The sequence below is a fragment of the Ovis aries genome, chromosome 2, assembly GCF_016772045.2.
Source record: "Ovis aries strain OAR_USU_Benz2616 breed Rambouillet chromosome 2, ARS-UI_Ramb_v3.0, whole genome shotgun sequence".
NCBI classification, from domain to species: Eukaryota; Metazoa; Chordata; class Mammalia; order Artiodactyla; family Bovidae; genus Ovis; species Ovis aries.
The window spans coordinates 229,544,280-229,561,779 of NC_056055.1; the positions used below are offsets into that span (position 1 = coordinate 229,544,280).

Below are 17,500 nucleotides of genomic sequence, written 5' to 3' on the forward strand. Positions count from 1 at the left end.
GAACAGCAGCTTTGTCGTTCCTCTGTCAGGGTTTGGCTGGGCAACACTTGTAATGCACAAACTGACCCTGAATTTAGCTTTTTAATGCTCTGTTGAACTATCAGTGATTAAATAAAGTCATTGTAATTAAAATCCACCAGATAATAACAGACAGAACACTTTAGAGCTTATACCATGCTTTTCATCTGCATATTCTCTCACTTGATATCTAAAGAACTGAGTTAAGTCAGATATCACCTCTATTTTTAAAATAAGAAAACAGTGAAATGACTCTACCAGGAGCAACAGATAGCTGGAGGCAGAACTGAGTCTAGTCTGGACCCTGTCTTCATAGACTTACATCTCTTTTGTCAGCCTCTTAAAATATATACCTTTAAGCAAAAAATATACCTTAATACCTTTAAGCAAAGTGTCTCTGTTATTAGGGATAGCCACAAACTATAACCTCAAATACAGGGGCATTACAGAAACTTACCAGACTTTTTTCTTTGCAGGAACCAAAGGAGACAGGGGAGTACCAGGCTTGCCTGGCCTCCCTGGCAGGAAAGGGCCAGTGGGAGATGCTGGGCCTCCAGGGCCCATTGGCATGACAGGACCTCAAGGGGCACCAGGCTTTCCTGGTGTAACCATCCCTGGCCAGAAAGGAGATCAAGGTCCACCTGGCTCTAGAGGAAACCCAGGTAAAGAATCTACTTTTTTAAATATGATAAAAGAATGAAAATAACATTTGACATCAGAAGCTTTCAACCCACTCATGTGACCATCTTGCTTCTTTTTCCTGCTGGTCTTCTCTGTTTTCCCATGCCCACCTGTCCTCCCGTGGGGTGCATAAGGCTGTTGGTGTGGAGGCAGAGGGATCTATCTGAAAAACTAGTAAATACTGGCACTTCTCTGGTGGTGCAGTGGTTAAGACTTCGCCTTCCAATGCAGGGGGTGCAGGTTTGATCCCTGGTTGGGAAACTAAGATCCCACATGCCTGTGGCCCAAGGAAACAAAACATAAAACAAACGGTATTGTAACAAATTCCATGAAGACTTAAAAAATGGTCCACATCAAAAAATATATACATTTTTAAAAAAAGAAAAAAAAATTAGTAAATATCAAGTTCATGAGCCTGGGAGAGAGAGAGAGACAGAGAGAGAGAGGCATCCATTCACCAGTACTGACTGAGCCCCTGCTGTGTGTAAGGTACTGGGTTAGGCACTGATTCTGCTCTAACAAACCATCATCAAGGAGAAGTAGTTCCTGCCTCATGCCTTGTGCCAGATAACGTTAAGGTGCAGGGTTTGCTCTTCACTCAAAAGGGCAGTAACAGAACCTGCCAAGCTCCCCAAGTGGTAATACTGACAGGCTTTTTGTGAATTCAGGCATGCCTGGTCCTCCGGGACCTCCAGGGAGTCCTGTAGAAGGCATAAAAGGAGACAAGGGGTTGATGGGAGAGCCTGGCCAAAGAGGTCCACCTGGAGCCGTAGGAGACATGGGGCCACCAGGTCACCCGGTAAGTGGGAAATTATTTTGATGTCTGACCAACCTAGACAGCATATTAAAAAGCAGAAGTATTACTTTGCCAACAAAGGTCCGTCTGGTCAAAGCTATGGTTTTTCCAGTAGTCATGTGTGGATGCGAGAGTTGGAAAAGAAAAAAACCTGAGTGCCAAAGAATTGATGCTTTTGAACTGCAGTGTTGGAGAAGACTCTTAAGAGTCCCTTGGACTGCAAGGAGATCTAACCAGTCCATCCTAAAGGAGATCAGTCCTGAATATTCATTGGAAGGACTGATGCTGAAGCTGAAGCTCCAATCCTTTGGCCACCTGATGCAAAGAACTGACTCACTGGAAAAGACCCTGATCCTGGGAAAGACTGAAGGTGGGAGGAGAAGGGGACGACAGAGGATGAGATGGTTGGATGGGATCGCCGACTCAATGGACATGAATTTGAGTAAACTCCAGGAGCTGGTGATAGATAGGGAGGCCTGGAGTGCTGCAGTCCGTGGGATTGCAAAGAGTCGGACATGACTGAGCAACTGAACTGAACTGAATTCTTCTAAGTGGACTGCCAGGATCAGACATACCTGGAGGCAACCCAGGTTTCCCACTTGTGATTTTTCTGTGCAGTCAGTCCCAAAAATGACAGAGTCTGGAAGGTTCAAAGAATGGAAGGACCTTAAGAGTTGGGCAGATTTGGTCTCTAAGAGGCCTGTGAAAGCTCAGTCTATTTGGGGCCCTTCTCTATGTCATTCCCAACCTCCTCTTGTTTAGACTCTGAACAATTCCACGTAGAAGCTTGGAATCATCTTAGATGACAACAAAAATTTTCTCTATTAACAGGCTTTCAAAGTCATCTTTCCTGTCCCCTAAATGTCTAGTTTTCCCCACAACATACTTTCCAGTATTTATGAATGGCTGTCATTTCCTTCTGAGTATTTTCTCACCCAATAAGTACATGTTTTCCCCTAGTTTGTAGAGGAAATATATATATCCTAGTTTGTCAATACCTTAAGAATGCAGACCTTGAGATGAGAACCTTCCAGGAATATGAATTCAGTACTCCAGAGAGTAGCTAGAGACAGACGAGTCTCACTATCCTGAACATTCTGTTTTATAATCCAGCCTATAAGTCCACATGGGGCTTCGCAGGTAGCTCAGTGGTAAACAATCTGCCATCCAGTGCAGGAGATGCACGTTCGATCCCTGAATCAGGAAGATCCCCTAGAGAAGGAAATGGAAACCCACTCCAGTATACTTGCCTGGGGAATTGCATGGGCAGAGGAGCCTGGTGGGCTACAGTCCACGGGGTTGCAAACAGTCAGACGTGAGTGAGCTGCTAAACAACAATAAAAACAGAATTCCACATGGGCTATTTGGCTGCCTAGTCACCACATTATCATCACTCATTAAGTTTATGGTCAACGAAAGCCCTTGTGCCTTTTTCACGTGAACTTGAGTTCCTCACGTGAGTTTCCTCCATTACTTGTTGTCTTGTCCATTTGTGTATTTGTGACTTAAGTGCAGAACTTTCACATTTACCTTTCTTAGATATCATCTTGTTCCTTTAGGCTCATGCTCCCAACCTATTAAGATCTCTCAATCATAGCATCTCACTCAACACCATAGCCACCTTCCCTAGCTTTCTCTCAGCAGCATATTTGAAAAGATTTCTCTGTTTACATAAAATTCTTGGAAACTAATGAGGAAATCAGAGTTATGTCATAGAGAGTATGTGTTATCTTATGATGGATAATGAGGTTCTTTGACCTGGTTTATTGTCAGGAAACATGTTAAGCTCTCTTGATATACGGTTTCCTGAATCTACTTTTTAACAACTCTTTTTTAAAATGAGATACTCACCTATCTCCAGCATTAGGTATTTCTCCTGTTCTTCATGATTTTTTGAAAGTGGCAAACACTGATCTTATAATCACATTGAAATTCTTCCAAGAACACTGAGATGTGGAAAGTCTAGTTTGAAAGTGCACCCTCTCTTAAATCCTCTGTAGTGTAGGCATCTGTATTTGCACCTGAAAGACAATTCTTATTGTTGTTCAGTCACTAAGTCATGTCCAGCTCTTTGTGACCCCATGAACTGCAGCACGCCAGGCTTCCCTGACCTTCACTATTTCCCAGAGTTTGCTCAAACTCATGTCCCGAATCAGTTAGGCCATCCAGTCATCTCATCCTGTCATCCCCTTCTCCTCCTGCCCTCAATTTTTCCCAGCATCAAGGTCTTTTTCAATGAAAACTGACTCTTTGCCCTTAACAACTCTCTCCTTGCAGGAAGCAGCTTCCTCCCCACCTGAGGGCAGGGCCTGGCACCAGACCTTTCTCCCTGGTTACCTTTACCTCTGGAGAACAGGCCAGACTTCAGAAGCCTGAGAATCCTTGATCACATGCTCCTGTTTTCTCTCCTTCCTTTTTTAACCTCACACCACCTTATCTAAGAAATAGGACTATTCCTTCTTCGGTCTCCAAGCTCCAAGGACAGCTAGCTCATGACCAGTTTTGTTATTGTTGGCATTTTCAGGACCTTCCATTCATTGTTTTCAAGTAATAGCATTCTGTCTCAATTCATACAGACAGTATAAGACTGGAGGTGACAAACATTCTGACAAACAGCTCCTTTTGGAAGCCCTGTTCCCTCCCCTCTCCTCCTATGGCCTTGCTTGAGCATCTCATGGCCACAAGGGCAATTACTGTGAGCCTCAGAAGATGGGAGCATCTCAGCCCAGTCAGATCATTGCATCCTTGCCAAGAGTGATGTCAAAACTCCATTGACACCCCCTTCCTACTCCCATCCCTGAAACCTGTACTTCTATCACTCTGACCAGAGTAAGTTATAACTCTGAGGGCTTAGTTAGAATGATGGTGGTTGTTACAGTTCAATAGCATATCTGTTGTCTTTGCAAGAATTACAAATTATAATTTTCATTCTGGCAATCTGGTACTTGTTCTTCCAGAAAGATCTCCGAATACCGGGCAGTTCACTTTGGAATACAGAATATCCAATTGTATCTGATACACTAACATACATTCACATCAGAAGTTATGTTTGCTCTTGTGTTCAAATGTAGTTTTAACTTCTTTTTTACTGAAAAATCATAGTCCTAAGGTGAGGTCTAGGTGGCACAGAAGTTACGGGAGGTGATATAGTGGATTAGAAGGTAAAAACGATGTCTGTCAACTTTAGATCATTCTGATCCAATATGATAAAATATCTTATATGCTTTAAAAAACTATAATTAATATTGTGATTTTTAAAATGTGTCTTTGGTTCTACTTCTTCTTATTTGAAACATAGGGAGCACCAGGTGTCCCCGGTCAGCCAGGGGCCAGAGGTGATCCTGGATTCTACGGATTTCCAGGCATGAAAGGTACTGTTTTTGTTCAGTCCTCTGTGGATGCAAAGACAATGACCATGAGTCACATTTTAGGGCACACAGATGTTTACTGAACCCGTAGTGTCAGAACAGACTGGGTGCAAATAGAATGAACGAAGGAGAATGAAGCAGGAAGACTACACCAGCACCCAACCCCAGAGGCCTTAAAAATTAAACCATGTCTTAAGGATGCAAACTCTAGAAAAGCTTAAAACAGAAACAGTTTGAAGTGGTGACCTTTGAGTGTACTGATGTGTGTTGGGCCAGAGAATGGGGAACTACATCAATAGCAACAGTGTTGCTTTGAATGATTTATTTTACTTTGTGCCTGTGTGATAGCTGTAAAAAGCTGAAAATCTAAAAGAATATTCACAAAATAATCATGTGGGAGGGTAAGTAAATTTTTATATGCAGATTTAAGCATTTGGTTTTTTATGGGGCACATGCATTCTGTTTTTTAATCAGAGAAAACATAATTTGGAGTTTTAAGTTTAAAACATTCATACACATAAAATTTAAACTTCAGGTTTTCAGAAAATCCCCCATAATGGTACTATGACCTCAAATGACATTTTGAATTTTGGATGTATTGTCTTAGCAGGTTGAATCCACTGGAACTGTTTTGTGTGTGCAGGGAATTGATGATCATAGTATAAATAGATGCTAAATTAGTAGTAACCAAAGTGAACAAAACCATATTTCCATGAAAGACACTTTTCCAGTTCTGAGGGAGGACAAGGTGGAGGTCAAAGATAGCCTTTTCAGTTTTTCAATCACTGGCTCTTCAAAGAGCAAATAACTAAGGAGAAACCAAAGCAAGAGCTTCTGAGAAATCTCACTAGCCACTGGGTGGGTGAACAGTGGCCTGGGGAAGATGTGGACCATTTGTCACTCTTCCAAGTCTCAGAATAGGAACAGCTAAGACTTGAAAAATTATAGAAATGCTACACCAAAGAAAGAAATATCCTGGTGAAATATTTAGATGTATATAGAGGGCTTGTGTGCGTGCATGCTAGGTTGCTTCAGTCATGTCCGACTCTTTGCGACCCCATGGACTGTAGCCCGCCAATCGCTTCTGTCCATGGATTCTTCAGGTAAGAATATTGGAGTGAGTTGCCACTTCCTCCTCCCAGGAATCTCCCCGACCTGGAGATTGAACCCATGTCTTTTATGTCTCCTGCTTTGGCAGCTGGGTTCTTTACCAGCAGCACAACCTGCAAAGCCAAGGAAGATTCATAAAATAAGAAGTATTAACCAGTTCTTTTGAAATATGTTCCATGAAACACATTCAGTTATTCTCTTAGATATAAGAATAAGACTGTCCATCATCTGGCATCACTAATGAGTTTGAACTTATTTGGAAATTTTTATTCCCCAAAAGATTAGGCATCTTCTGGTAGATATAAGCAAATATTAACATATCCTCAAGTTCTGATATCAAGTGGATAATTTATAGTGTGATTGCCAGTTAACTTTTGATAACTGTCTCACTGTATTTCTCCTATGAATATCATATTTAGTATTAAGTTCCCCAATTAGATGTTATAGCAACCCACTCCAGTATTCTTGCCTGGAAAATCCCATGGACAGAGGAGCCTGGTGGGCTACAGTCCATGGGGTCACAAACAGATATAATTTAGGGACTAAAAACAGCAACAACAATTAAATATAATATGTACATTGTGTCAAGATTTTTAAAAAGAGTGTTTCTCCAAACCAGTGTTTCTTGGTACCTTTTTATTCATGTCAAAGACTGGGAGAGAAACCTTACTACTTTGATAGTTTTCATCAAACAAGATATTCCATATAAGTTCATGAGAGTTCCTAATATAACTAACTTTGGGCTACTAGTAAAGCTAGAGTAATAAACTAAGAAAGTGGATAACTATGACAACCAATATAACTCACTAGGAAGTGCTAAAATAAGATTTAATGTCACTTCATATTTCACCTTAAATATTAAATTGGTTTCTGAACTTAAAAACTAAGAACTCTTTCCCTTCAGTGCTAAGATACTAGTACTAATGCGTACTTCTAGAATACATTTGTAACAGATACTACGCATGACCAATTGGGTCCAAATGAAATGCTTGACATTGCCTTTTTTTTTTTTTTTTTTTTAGGGGAGAAGGGTAATTCAGGATTTCCAGGACCACCTGGACCTCCAGGGCGAATTGGGCCAAAAGGACCACCTGGTAAATATACAATTTCCTTCATTTTGCTCTCAGTGAAGAAAGAGTAGCTCATCAGGAAAGCCATCATCCTTTTCTGTTCATGCCAATAGGTGTACGTGGAGAGCCTGGCACAGTGAAGATCATCTCCCTTCCAGGAAGCCCAGGCCCACCTGGTTCAGCTGGAGAACCAGGGATGCAAGGAGAACCCGGGCCCCCGGGACCACCAGGAGATCCAGGTGTGGGATCACTAGGAAGTAGTTGAACCAAACTTCTTGTAAAGAGATTTGGAAACAAATGATACTTCACAGAAAATGTTACATAATATAGTGTTTTTAATAATCAGCTTTCAGTCAGTTCAGTTCAGTCACTCAGTTGTGTCTGACTCTGCAACCCCATGGACTGCAGCATGCCAGGCCTCCCTGTCCATCACCAACTCCCGGAGTTTACTCAGACTCATGTCCAATGAGTTGGTGATGCCATCCAACCATCTCATCCTCTGTCATCCCCTTCTTCTCCTGCCTTCAATCTTTACCATCATCAGGGTCTTTTCAAATGAGTCAGCTCTTCACATCAGATGGCCAAAGGACTGAGCTTATTTTACTCTAGGCCAGCAAATAAAAGAACTTTTGACCCTATTGACAACTGGTGTTTATAGTATAAGGTTGAGCAAATACACTACAGGGCACTCAGGGTTGTTTTTTATTAAGGTAAAAGTATGAAGTCTATCTTCTCTGAAAACTGCCAGTCTTAGAGCTCTATTTCTAAATGACTGCCTGAATAAACCCGAGTTCTATGTAAAATATTTATAGCTTTCCAACACTTTGCACAGCACTTGGAAAATTAATAAATGCAAATATACTTACTATTATGAAACTTTTTAAAATTATTGGTGCATGGAAATTGAACTAACCCCTTTCTATTGGCCTAGCATATTGTAATAGACCTCTGGATGGAATTTTTGTGTTCTAGGTTTACCTGAATCACCTGAGAGATAAGAGAGATTGTATTACTTTGATCAATACAAGGGCATAGTGAATTCTGGAGTAGCATTAATCTAAATCATAACACAGTACTAAAGTGCTGTATTTCATATACCCCTAGTTCATTTTTTAGTTTTCTTTTCACCCTTGGGAAGTAGATTGTAGCATGTTGGATGACCAGTTGTCCCAGTCTGCCCAGGGATGAGGGTCTCTTATTTGTAGGACTTCTGTTATTGACACTGGGGAAGTCTCAGGTAAACTAGGATGGTTGGCCACCTTGCCTTTTATCCTATATGAACCATTCAATACAATGTTGGTTTTTTGCTTTAGGACCCTGTGGGCCAAGAGGTAAACCAGGAGAGGATGGTCCACCTGGAACTCCTGGACCAACTGGAGAAAAAGGCAACAAAGGTTCTAAAGGAGAGCAAGGTAAAAAAAACACACACACACACACACAAAACCAACAGCTGGCTGTTCTTCACTGAGGGAGAGCTATTCTCTGTACATACAGAGAAAGGAGATTTGTTTGAACTTATGAGAACTCTAAATATTTCAGCGTGTGCAGTGCAGAGAAGACTAAGCCAGGGCAAACATCCTTTTTGAAGTAGACAATCGAGAGTTATTAGAATATACCATTATTTCTTTGTCTTAATTGGGCAAATGTACTCCTGATTTTTAACCTGCAGGCTCATAGATCTAATGAAACACCAATTCTATTTTCAGAAAAGCTGATACTGTGTACTTAGTTAATAACATCTACCTCTAAGCGTGGCACCTAATTTTGATACCTACTGTAGAAAGTGATGATCTACTTGTTTAAGATTAAGGTTTATGGACTTCAATTAAGAATGGGTTTTACTTATTGGCATGTTGATACACATGCATCTTATGAGATAAGAGCATGGCAGAGTTAATAAAGCATATAGATTGATATAGAATTTGCAAACTATCATATAATTTTGCTATTATAAAATAAGTTAAAATTACCTTATAAATTCTCTACAATTTTTAGTATTAATCTAATTTACAACAGAAATAAATGAACTGCACATTTTTTTCCAAAGAAAAGAAAAACAGTGGCACCTAAGTTATAGCTGGAAAAATATTACTTTGATATGAATAGAAGAGCAACTTAGTATCATTATTCAGGAAAGCCATCTTCTAACTATGCCATTCTTGAATACAATTCAAAAACTCATGTGTGGGTCCTGAAAAGGGGCCTCTTTTAAGTACTTCAGTCTGAACATAAGCTTATATGTGTCAATTTGATATGCCTGAATCAAAGTCTACCTTCTGCAAAAGTTTCAAAAGCACACTTCTAGAAAATATCTAAATGTCCAAATCTTAATTTTTAGGATTGAATCTTTGTTAAAGTAAGTAAAAGTTCTAAATGTGATTTCCCAATTCATTGACATATGCCCAGATCTACTATGACACAACTCTATAAAGATTAGATATTCGTCTTTAAAAATTCAAATATAATGCTAGCTAATAATAATAACTGCATAATTGCTCATGATTTGGTACTGTGTTTTTCAAAGTGGTAAAAACAAAATTCCTATTAATAATTATACGAATTTAAAGACTTTACTGGCCACATCTGGCTTTCAAAATGGGGCCATAGCAAGACTGAGGATACTACAAAACAAGCTGTGTTAAGAATTACTAGCAAGTAGGCAGAGATGGTCTTGATGCCAGGCACCACCGGGCAACATAGAGATGAAGAACTGATCTCAAAAAACTCATCATCAGATATACACAAATATTTATAACAAGAGGCATCTGTAATAAAATAGTCAACATTTAAGAAAGTTCTTTGGCCATTTTATAAATCATACTTCTTTAGGACTCCTTTCTATAGTTGAGGCTTAATAAATATATATAAATATGCAAATTAGTATTTTGGATAAACAAGTTTGAGGTTTTGTTTGTGTTGCCACATGTATAGTGTGTTTTCTAAAGGACCACCTGGATCCGACGGCCTGCCAGGCTTGAAGGGGAAACCTGGAGACATTGGACCACCTGCAGCGGGGACAGTGATGAGGGGCTTTGTCTTTACCCGGCACAGCCAGACCACAGCGATTCCCTCCTGTCCAGCAGGGACAGAGCCACTCTATAGCGGGTTTTCTCTTCTGTTTGTGCAAGGAAATGAACAATCCCATGGACAGGACCTGGGTAATGCCCCTGTTTAATTTCTATCCACTTTGTTCCATATACAGACAGTACATTTTTATGGCATGGGGTACTTCCCTCTAAAGTTAGGTGTAAACAACCTGAGTATCTTTAGCACTTATGTTTTTATTTTGTTTTTTAATTTTTACAATGTTGTGTTGGTTTCTGCCATCCAACAATGTGAAGCAGCCATAATTATACATCCATCTCCTCCCTCCTTCCCCTCCCCCTATCCCATCTTTCCAGTCATCACAGAGCACTGCTACACAGCAATTTCTCACCAGCTATCTATCTTACACCTGATAGTATATATCTGCATTGATGCTACTTGCTCCATCCATCCCACTCTCTCCCTCCCCTCTTGTATCCACAAGTCTCTACATCTGTGTCTCCATTCCTTCCCTGCAAATAAGTTCATCAATACTTTTAAAAGAGAGTACATAAGACATTGGCCTCATGTCTAATAGTCATTCTGGATTGTAAGCTCTAGAAGGAGCCAATCTAGTTGGTCTTCTTCAACAAAAACAATTTTCACTTAAATGACCTGTCTGCTGTTCAGGCTTAAAAGTAAAATCTGTTCCAAAGCTTGGCCTGGTTATTGGCCATCATATACATATGAAGAACTGGGGATACTTTGAAGCAAAGACATTTTCTCAAAGACCTCTGCTAGTCCTCAAGTTCTAGATCAATAGAAAGGGCCCTGGAAAGTGTTAAAGATGGAAGAAGGAAGGAGGATTTATGTCCCTATTGGATCTTTAATTCTTATCAGTATTAAAACTTTTCAACCACACATTTTGCAAATAGCTCTTTTGTGTTGTTTTTCTCCAGTTTTTGCCACGTTATGTTTTAATTAGCTTTTATCTAGTAATGATAATCAAAATAATTGGAATTCACTGAAAGTGATACCCAATCTGATGTTTTATTAGGAACACTCGGCAGCTGCCTGCAGCGATTTACCACAATGCCATTCTTATTCTGCAATATCAACGATGTATGTAATTTCGCATCTCGAAACGATTATTCATACTGGCTGTCAACACCAGCTATGATACCAATGGACATGGCTCCAATTACTGGCAGGGCCCTGGAGCCTTATATTAGCAGGTAAAATCCCAGTCCCTTAGTTTCATGATGGCAACAGGTGAATCCCTTCCTTTGCCACAGAATGCAAGGCAGCACACCATGGTGCAGAAAGTGGTGATGCAGCCGTATTTCTTGTTTCATGCTACAGATGTACCGTCTGTGAAGGTCCTGCAATAGCCATAGCTGTTCACAGCCAAACCACTGATATCCCCCCCTGTCCTGCTGGCTGGATTTCTCTCTGGAAGGGCTTTTCTTTCATCATGGTAAGGAGAAAAGGAACAGTACGTTCATAGTAAGCATTACCCATGGAATCTTATGTGGTCTCCAGGAATGATATTGTTAGGCATCAGAATGCACAATCTGCTGTGAATATTTGCTTGAAAATCTGCAAATATGCTTTAAGTTTGTTTGTTTTTGTAAATAATGGAGCATTTTAAAAAACAGACTTCTCAGAAAGAGATTACCCACATATTCTAAGTAAGACCCTTTGAAGTTCCTATGAAGATGGGAACTAAAAGAGAAATAGCCTTTTAAAGAAAAATTCTCCAGATGCAAGTACTAAATGAAGAAATCTATGGACTGACATTTGTGATTTTGATACCTGCACAGATGTGGTTGGTGACTATTCATATTTTGTGTAACATCATTTATGATACCTTATCCTCCCTTCTTTACTCAATCACTAATTCAACAAATATTTATTGAATGCCTACTCTGTGCTATGACCATTCTAGAAACCAGGATACCAGCAGTGAACCAAAGTTCCTGCTCTCATGGAGCTTCTTTCATAGTGGTAGACATATAAGTGAGAAGACGACATAACAATAGTAGTATGTAGTGCGTTCAGATGGTGAGCAGTCCTATGGAGAAAATAAAGCAAGATAAGAGGAGAGACTGATAGGGATGAGGTCAAGGAAAGCTTTGTGGAGCAGGCCTCTGAATGACAAAAAAAGAACATGTCAGACCTGGGGGAAAAGCATTCTAGGCAAAATAAACAGCTTTTAGATTATTTTCGATGATTATCCTTCAACTTGGAAGGCACCTGGAGTGTTATAGTAAATTTGGGTAAATAAGCACAAGAAGTTCAATTCATGCTTTCTTTTTTTTTGTGGCGGTAGGGGGGCTTCTATTACCAAAAAAAAAAAAAAAATTAGAGCATTGAAAATGTGAGCACTATGCACAGAATTCTTATTTGGATCCTCTTCTTGTGATAGTTCACAAGTGCCGGTTCAGAGGGTGCTGGGCAAGCACTCGCATCCCCCGGCTCCTGCCTGGAAGAATTCCGAGCCAGTCCATTTATAGAATGTCACGGAAGAGGAACGTGCAACTACTATTCAAACTCCTACAGTTTCTGGTTGGCTTCATTAGACCCCAAAAGAATGTTCAGGTAACTATTCAAAGTTAAGTTTAACCTGATGACTCAACTGCATACCTAGTCAAAGGTTACCTGTGTTAGATTTTCATTCCCCGTGGGCTGATGTACTCACATTAAAAAAAAAAAAAAAACTCCCTGTGCCAATAAAATCCTGTTTAGTTTGGCACTCCCAGTGTACAATTGGTCTAGAGTCGACAAGTAGCCCTGGTTTCTGCTACTGTACCAATAAAGGCCAAAAAATATTATTTTGTCATCATTAAAAATATTTAATATTGATGTATGACTTTATAGACTACTGAATAAACCACTAAAGTGAAAGTGTCAGTTGATCAGTCATGTCTGACTCTTTGCGATCCCATGGACTGGGCTCCTCTGTCCATGGAATTTTCCAGGCAAGAATACAGGAGTGGGTTGCCATTTCCTTCTCCAGTGGATCTTCCCAACGCAGGGATTGAACCTGGGTTTCTTGCATTACAGGCAGATTCTTTACTGTCTGAGCCACCAGTGGGGTCAAAAAAAAAACAACTATTACATGATCTACTAATTTTAATTTATCATCTTGGAAGACTTTTGAGTATTAGAGAATTAAAAAGGGAGCAGTATTTTTTCAGAAAAAAAAATCTGTAAGTTTGCATTTGTGAGTTACTGCTAAATACAACTAAAATGATAAAGTGTTGACATATATATCTTTTCAGAAACATACCTCCCTGAAATAAAGTTTAGGTGAGCCAACATATTTATTAATAAAACTCAGACCCAGGATGTATTTCCCTTTTATCTATAAATTGATGAGATCTTTGGTGTTTTTTTACTTTTGTTTTTTATTTCAGAAAACCCATTCCATCAACTGTGAAAGCTGGGGAGTTAGAAAACATAATAAGTCGCTGTCAAGTGTGCATGAAGAGGAGACCATGAAGAAATAAAGAAAAAATAAAACCGTTACTTTTCATCCTAAATAACCAAGTAATATTGCAGAACATGCACTTATTTAAGTATCTTTCTCTTGGAACAGCAGTACAAAGTTTCTATTTGTTTCCCCACACAACAAAGCCTTCTTTTAAGTTAGTTCTGAGATACTGGTCTCTAAATCTGTACTGTATCAAAGCTCCCTAATGCAAAGCACTAAGCTTTTCACAAAGTATCACCAAAATCTTGTATTCCACTTTTATCCAGTGCATTAAGTAAATGGCGATTGTATAAAGTTTGATACTACAAGTGAAGAGCTATTTGGTCCACTGGATTCCCAGGGTTCACCCCCTTTCTATTCCAGTCTTGGAGACTCAGGGAGGCTAATTCTGTTTTAGATTGCCTGATCACCTGCTTCCCAAAGGTTTAGACCCTGGGTAGGGAAGGGGATGAAATGGGATATTAGAACATCATGAATAAACTAGACTTTCAAACCTGGTGAGTAATCTAAGACCTGAGGGAACCAGAATTGAACTGAGGCTCATAGACTGTCTAGTGCTTTTTCAAACACACCCAAGACTAAGGCCAGAAGGGGGTTGCCCTGAATGGAATAATAATAGCCTTGGAAATACTTTATGGTTTTGGTTTACATTTTTTAAAAGACATTTTTGTTTGTCCATTGAATTCATTTCACTACAGCAATATAGCTTGCTTATATTCAAATAGATACAATTTTTGCCCTTAGTAAATTAACTACGCCCACACAAATAACAAATTCCTTGATATGCACTTTATCCCCATCCCTATAAATGCTGGTGCATACCTTATAAACTAGCAGTTCAGCAACCCATGGAATAACTGAAGGCATTTGTTGGCTAATCAGGCTCAAAATATTTTTCATTTGCTCTAAATATTTCATTTAACCTGGGTGTTCAGAGATGTATTCTCTTGTTAACTACATAATTCTTCCTTTGTTAAAGACATGTTTTTGATATTACATATTCTTATAAACCATTTGAAGAGTCCATTGTGTAAAAAATTTTGATGTACAAATTGTATAGTTTGGTGGTTGTATGTCTTAAAACTTGCTTTTCAGTGTGTTGATACATTCCCAAGTTTACCTAATTCAACTTAAGATTTTATTCAACACCAAGTCATATCCCAGGCACTGCACTAAATTATAGACACTAGGGGATGAAAAGAGACTTGTTTCTGATCCAATATCTCAGAGAAGGTAACTGTTTCTGTTAAGAATTCTACATGTCTAAGTTGTTTTTCTTCCTTTTTTCCCTTTGTTCTTGTATTTCATCAGAATAATTCAGCAGGCCTCAATAAAGGTTCAAAAATAATATTTATGCCCAGAGAAAGCCCAGGACGTCTAGCTTCTAGGCATTACAGAAGCCAAGGTCTGAAAATGTTAAGAAAATGAAAATCTACAAAACCTTAAAGACCATTTATACTTGATAATAGCACTATTTGATTAATCTCAGAGGCTAGATGTCCAGAGATAAAGCTTTGCAGATGCTTCTTAATCCACCAAGGTGGAGTTGGTGGTGCTGATATTTAAATTCAGGTTATTGTTTCAACCTCAGTTGCTTTGTAAATGAAGGTGTGACCCCAGAGGAAAGCACAGACGGTGACCTTGGTTGGCATCCTTCACTGCTCATGTGAGTGCTGTGAAGTGACTTTTACATTGAAGCTGAGAAGTGCATTTTACTTAGATTATTTGCTTAGACTCACCTTATACTAAGACTTTTTTTCTCTAAAAATATCCAACTTTCTTAATTGTACCATAATGGCATAGGGCTAGCTGATCTACACAAACCCTCTGTAGGTCAGCAATTCTCAAAATTGCTGCTGGTCCCTGGACCAGCAGCATCAGCAGCATCTGGGTACTTGCCATCAATGCAAATGCTTAGTGTAGACATTTAGAATCAGAAACTCTGGGGGAAAGGCCCAGAAATGCATATTTTAACAAGCTTCTTCAGGTGATTTCTGATTGAGAAGAACTGTTCTAGGCAAATATACAAGAAGCTGTTCTACAGACAGTTACCAGTTAAGGCCAACCAATATTGCTCCATCCATAGCTCTCTTTAACGTCCAAAATCACAAGTGACCTCAAGGTCATCTAATTTTACTAATAAGTTAAAGCCCTATATTGGTGCTAATGGCAAATGACTGGCCTCTGCTTGTTCCCAGGCTCCCTCTTTTCTTGTCCCATTATCAGTGTTTAACTTCTGAGGAATACAAGTGATGCTAAAACATTAGATCCCAATGAAGCCATATTGAAAGTGGCTCAGTTCCCCTTCTAAGACTGAACATTGAAACACAGCTCATGAGCATTACTTTCCAGATATCCATCAGTACTTTATAAAGTTATGAAGATTTAACTTTGTAGATAAAATGTAAATAACTTGTTTCTTTAAATCTGGGGCTTCAACTTTGGAATTTCACAGTGTGCTGAAATAATGGGTTTCTCAGAGGTGTTTTTGCAAGATAAACATTATTAAATAACTTATTTATAAAAGTATTACAACAATTCTAAATTTGAATTTTATTGCTAATTTAACTTACAAAGATTTTTCTATGCATCCAGTGCAACTTACCGCTACTAAACTTAATTTAATATTTACTCTATAACCAAATGAAATATATTTAAAATATATTGAATATTTTATATTATTATATCTTGACAGAATTACAGTGTTGTACTAATATTTCTGTAATTACACCTTAAATATTATGTTGTTGTATTGTCTAAGAATAAAATGGAAAAATTTATATCTGGTCTTATTTTTTTCAAAATATAAACAAATTAATTGTTTTGGATTGTAAAAATAGTATATGTTCATTGTAAAAAATAACAGTAATTATGAAGTCTATATAAAAATTGCCATGATCTAACCCCTCACCCCCATCCAAGAAAATTAAGGTATTATCATCTCAGACTTTTTTCTTGACATATTTTCAAATCAATAGGTAAGAACTAATCAGTATTTATATGGATTTTTCTACATAAATCAGTGAATAGGCTGACATTTAATTTTATTATGGATGTATTTTTGAACATTTTATTCATATTTGTCCAGTTGTTTCCTCAGGATAAACCTCTAGGAGGAAAACTGCAAAAATCAAAGGAGTTGCAATCTTAGGCCTTTGAGATATATATATATTTTTATATACATACACACACATGTTCTCCAGAAACACTGCTAGAATTTCTAGTTGCAGCAATACAATGTAATGAAAACATTCATCTCCTTATGCTTTTACCAATATTGGACATTGCTGTTCTTTCACAATTTTGCCAGTCTCAATTTATATTTTGCTCATTATCAGCAAGGCTGAACATTTACCACTTATACTTGAGGGTTTCTTTCCTGTGAAAGGCCTAATCATATCTTTATGCATTTCCTACTGAGGTATTTAAGGAGTTTTCATAAATTAAGAGGAAAAGGTATAAATTACAGAAGTTATGGATCTTATATTTTGATGTTTCCCATTTATAATGCACCCTATTCAAGGAAAAATATTCATAAAATTTCAAAGGTAGAGAATTGGTAAAGATGAATGCCCTTAATAAAAAATCTGAACTCTCACAGGTAAGGAACTTTTGGGGTGTGTCAAACGACAATGAAGATATCATCATATGAAAACACAGAATGAATGGTGATGCTGAGTAATAATTCTAAGAAAACCAAGAAAATTGTTGCCCAAATATTTAGAAAGTTTCATAATTGGACCAAAAAAATAATTAGAAAACATTTTGATCAAAAAGTATACTAATCCATTTTAATGAACTTATTTTTACAAGCAGAAGAATGAATGCTGTGTTGAGTTCATTATCTCTACTTATAAGCCTGTTTATAAGAAAGAAAAGTCTTATAGAAACAAAAGTCTTCATCAGTCTCTAAGGGATTCCTTGTAATTTATTGACA

The 17,500-nt window shown here is 38.4% G+C and overlaps 1 protein-coding gene across 2 annotated transcripts in view; it reads left to right on the forward strand.

The window, feature by feature from the left end:
• The window catches only part of COL4A3 (collagen type IV alpha 3 chain), a 159,176-nt gene extending 142,833 nt beyond the window's left edge, over positions 1–16,343 (forward strand). The window contains exons 42-52 of one of the 2 annotated variants that reach the window (XM_027965247.2): positions 495–680; positions 1,368–1,498; positions 4,794–4,866; positions 6,996–7,067; positions 7,157–7,282; positions 8,357–8,455; positions 9,989–10,201; positions 11,125–11,302; positions 11,430–11,544; positions 12,496–12,668; positions 13,487–16,343. In XM_027965247.2, the coding sequence (XP_027821048.2) occupies positions 495–680; positions 1,368–1,498; positions 4,794–4,866; positions 6,996–7,067; positions 7,157–7,282; positions 8,357–8,455; positions 9,989–10,201; positions 11,125–11,302; positions 11,430–11,544; positions 12,496–12,668; positions 13,487–13,571 (1,451 nt within the window). In that variant the 3' untranslated portion in view covers positions 13,572–16,343. Of the gene's footprint in view, positions 1–494; positions 681–1,367; positions 1,499–4,793; positions 4,867–6,995; positions 7,068–7,156; positions 7,283–8,356; positions 8,456–9,974; positions 10,202–11,124; positions 11,303–11,429; positions 11,545–12,495; positions 12,669–13,486 lie in introns of those variants that run through there. The other variant, XM_042244327.2, reaches the window with a different exon arrangement.
• Positions 16,344–17,500: the final 1,157 nt, after the last annotated feature.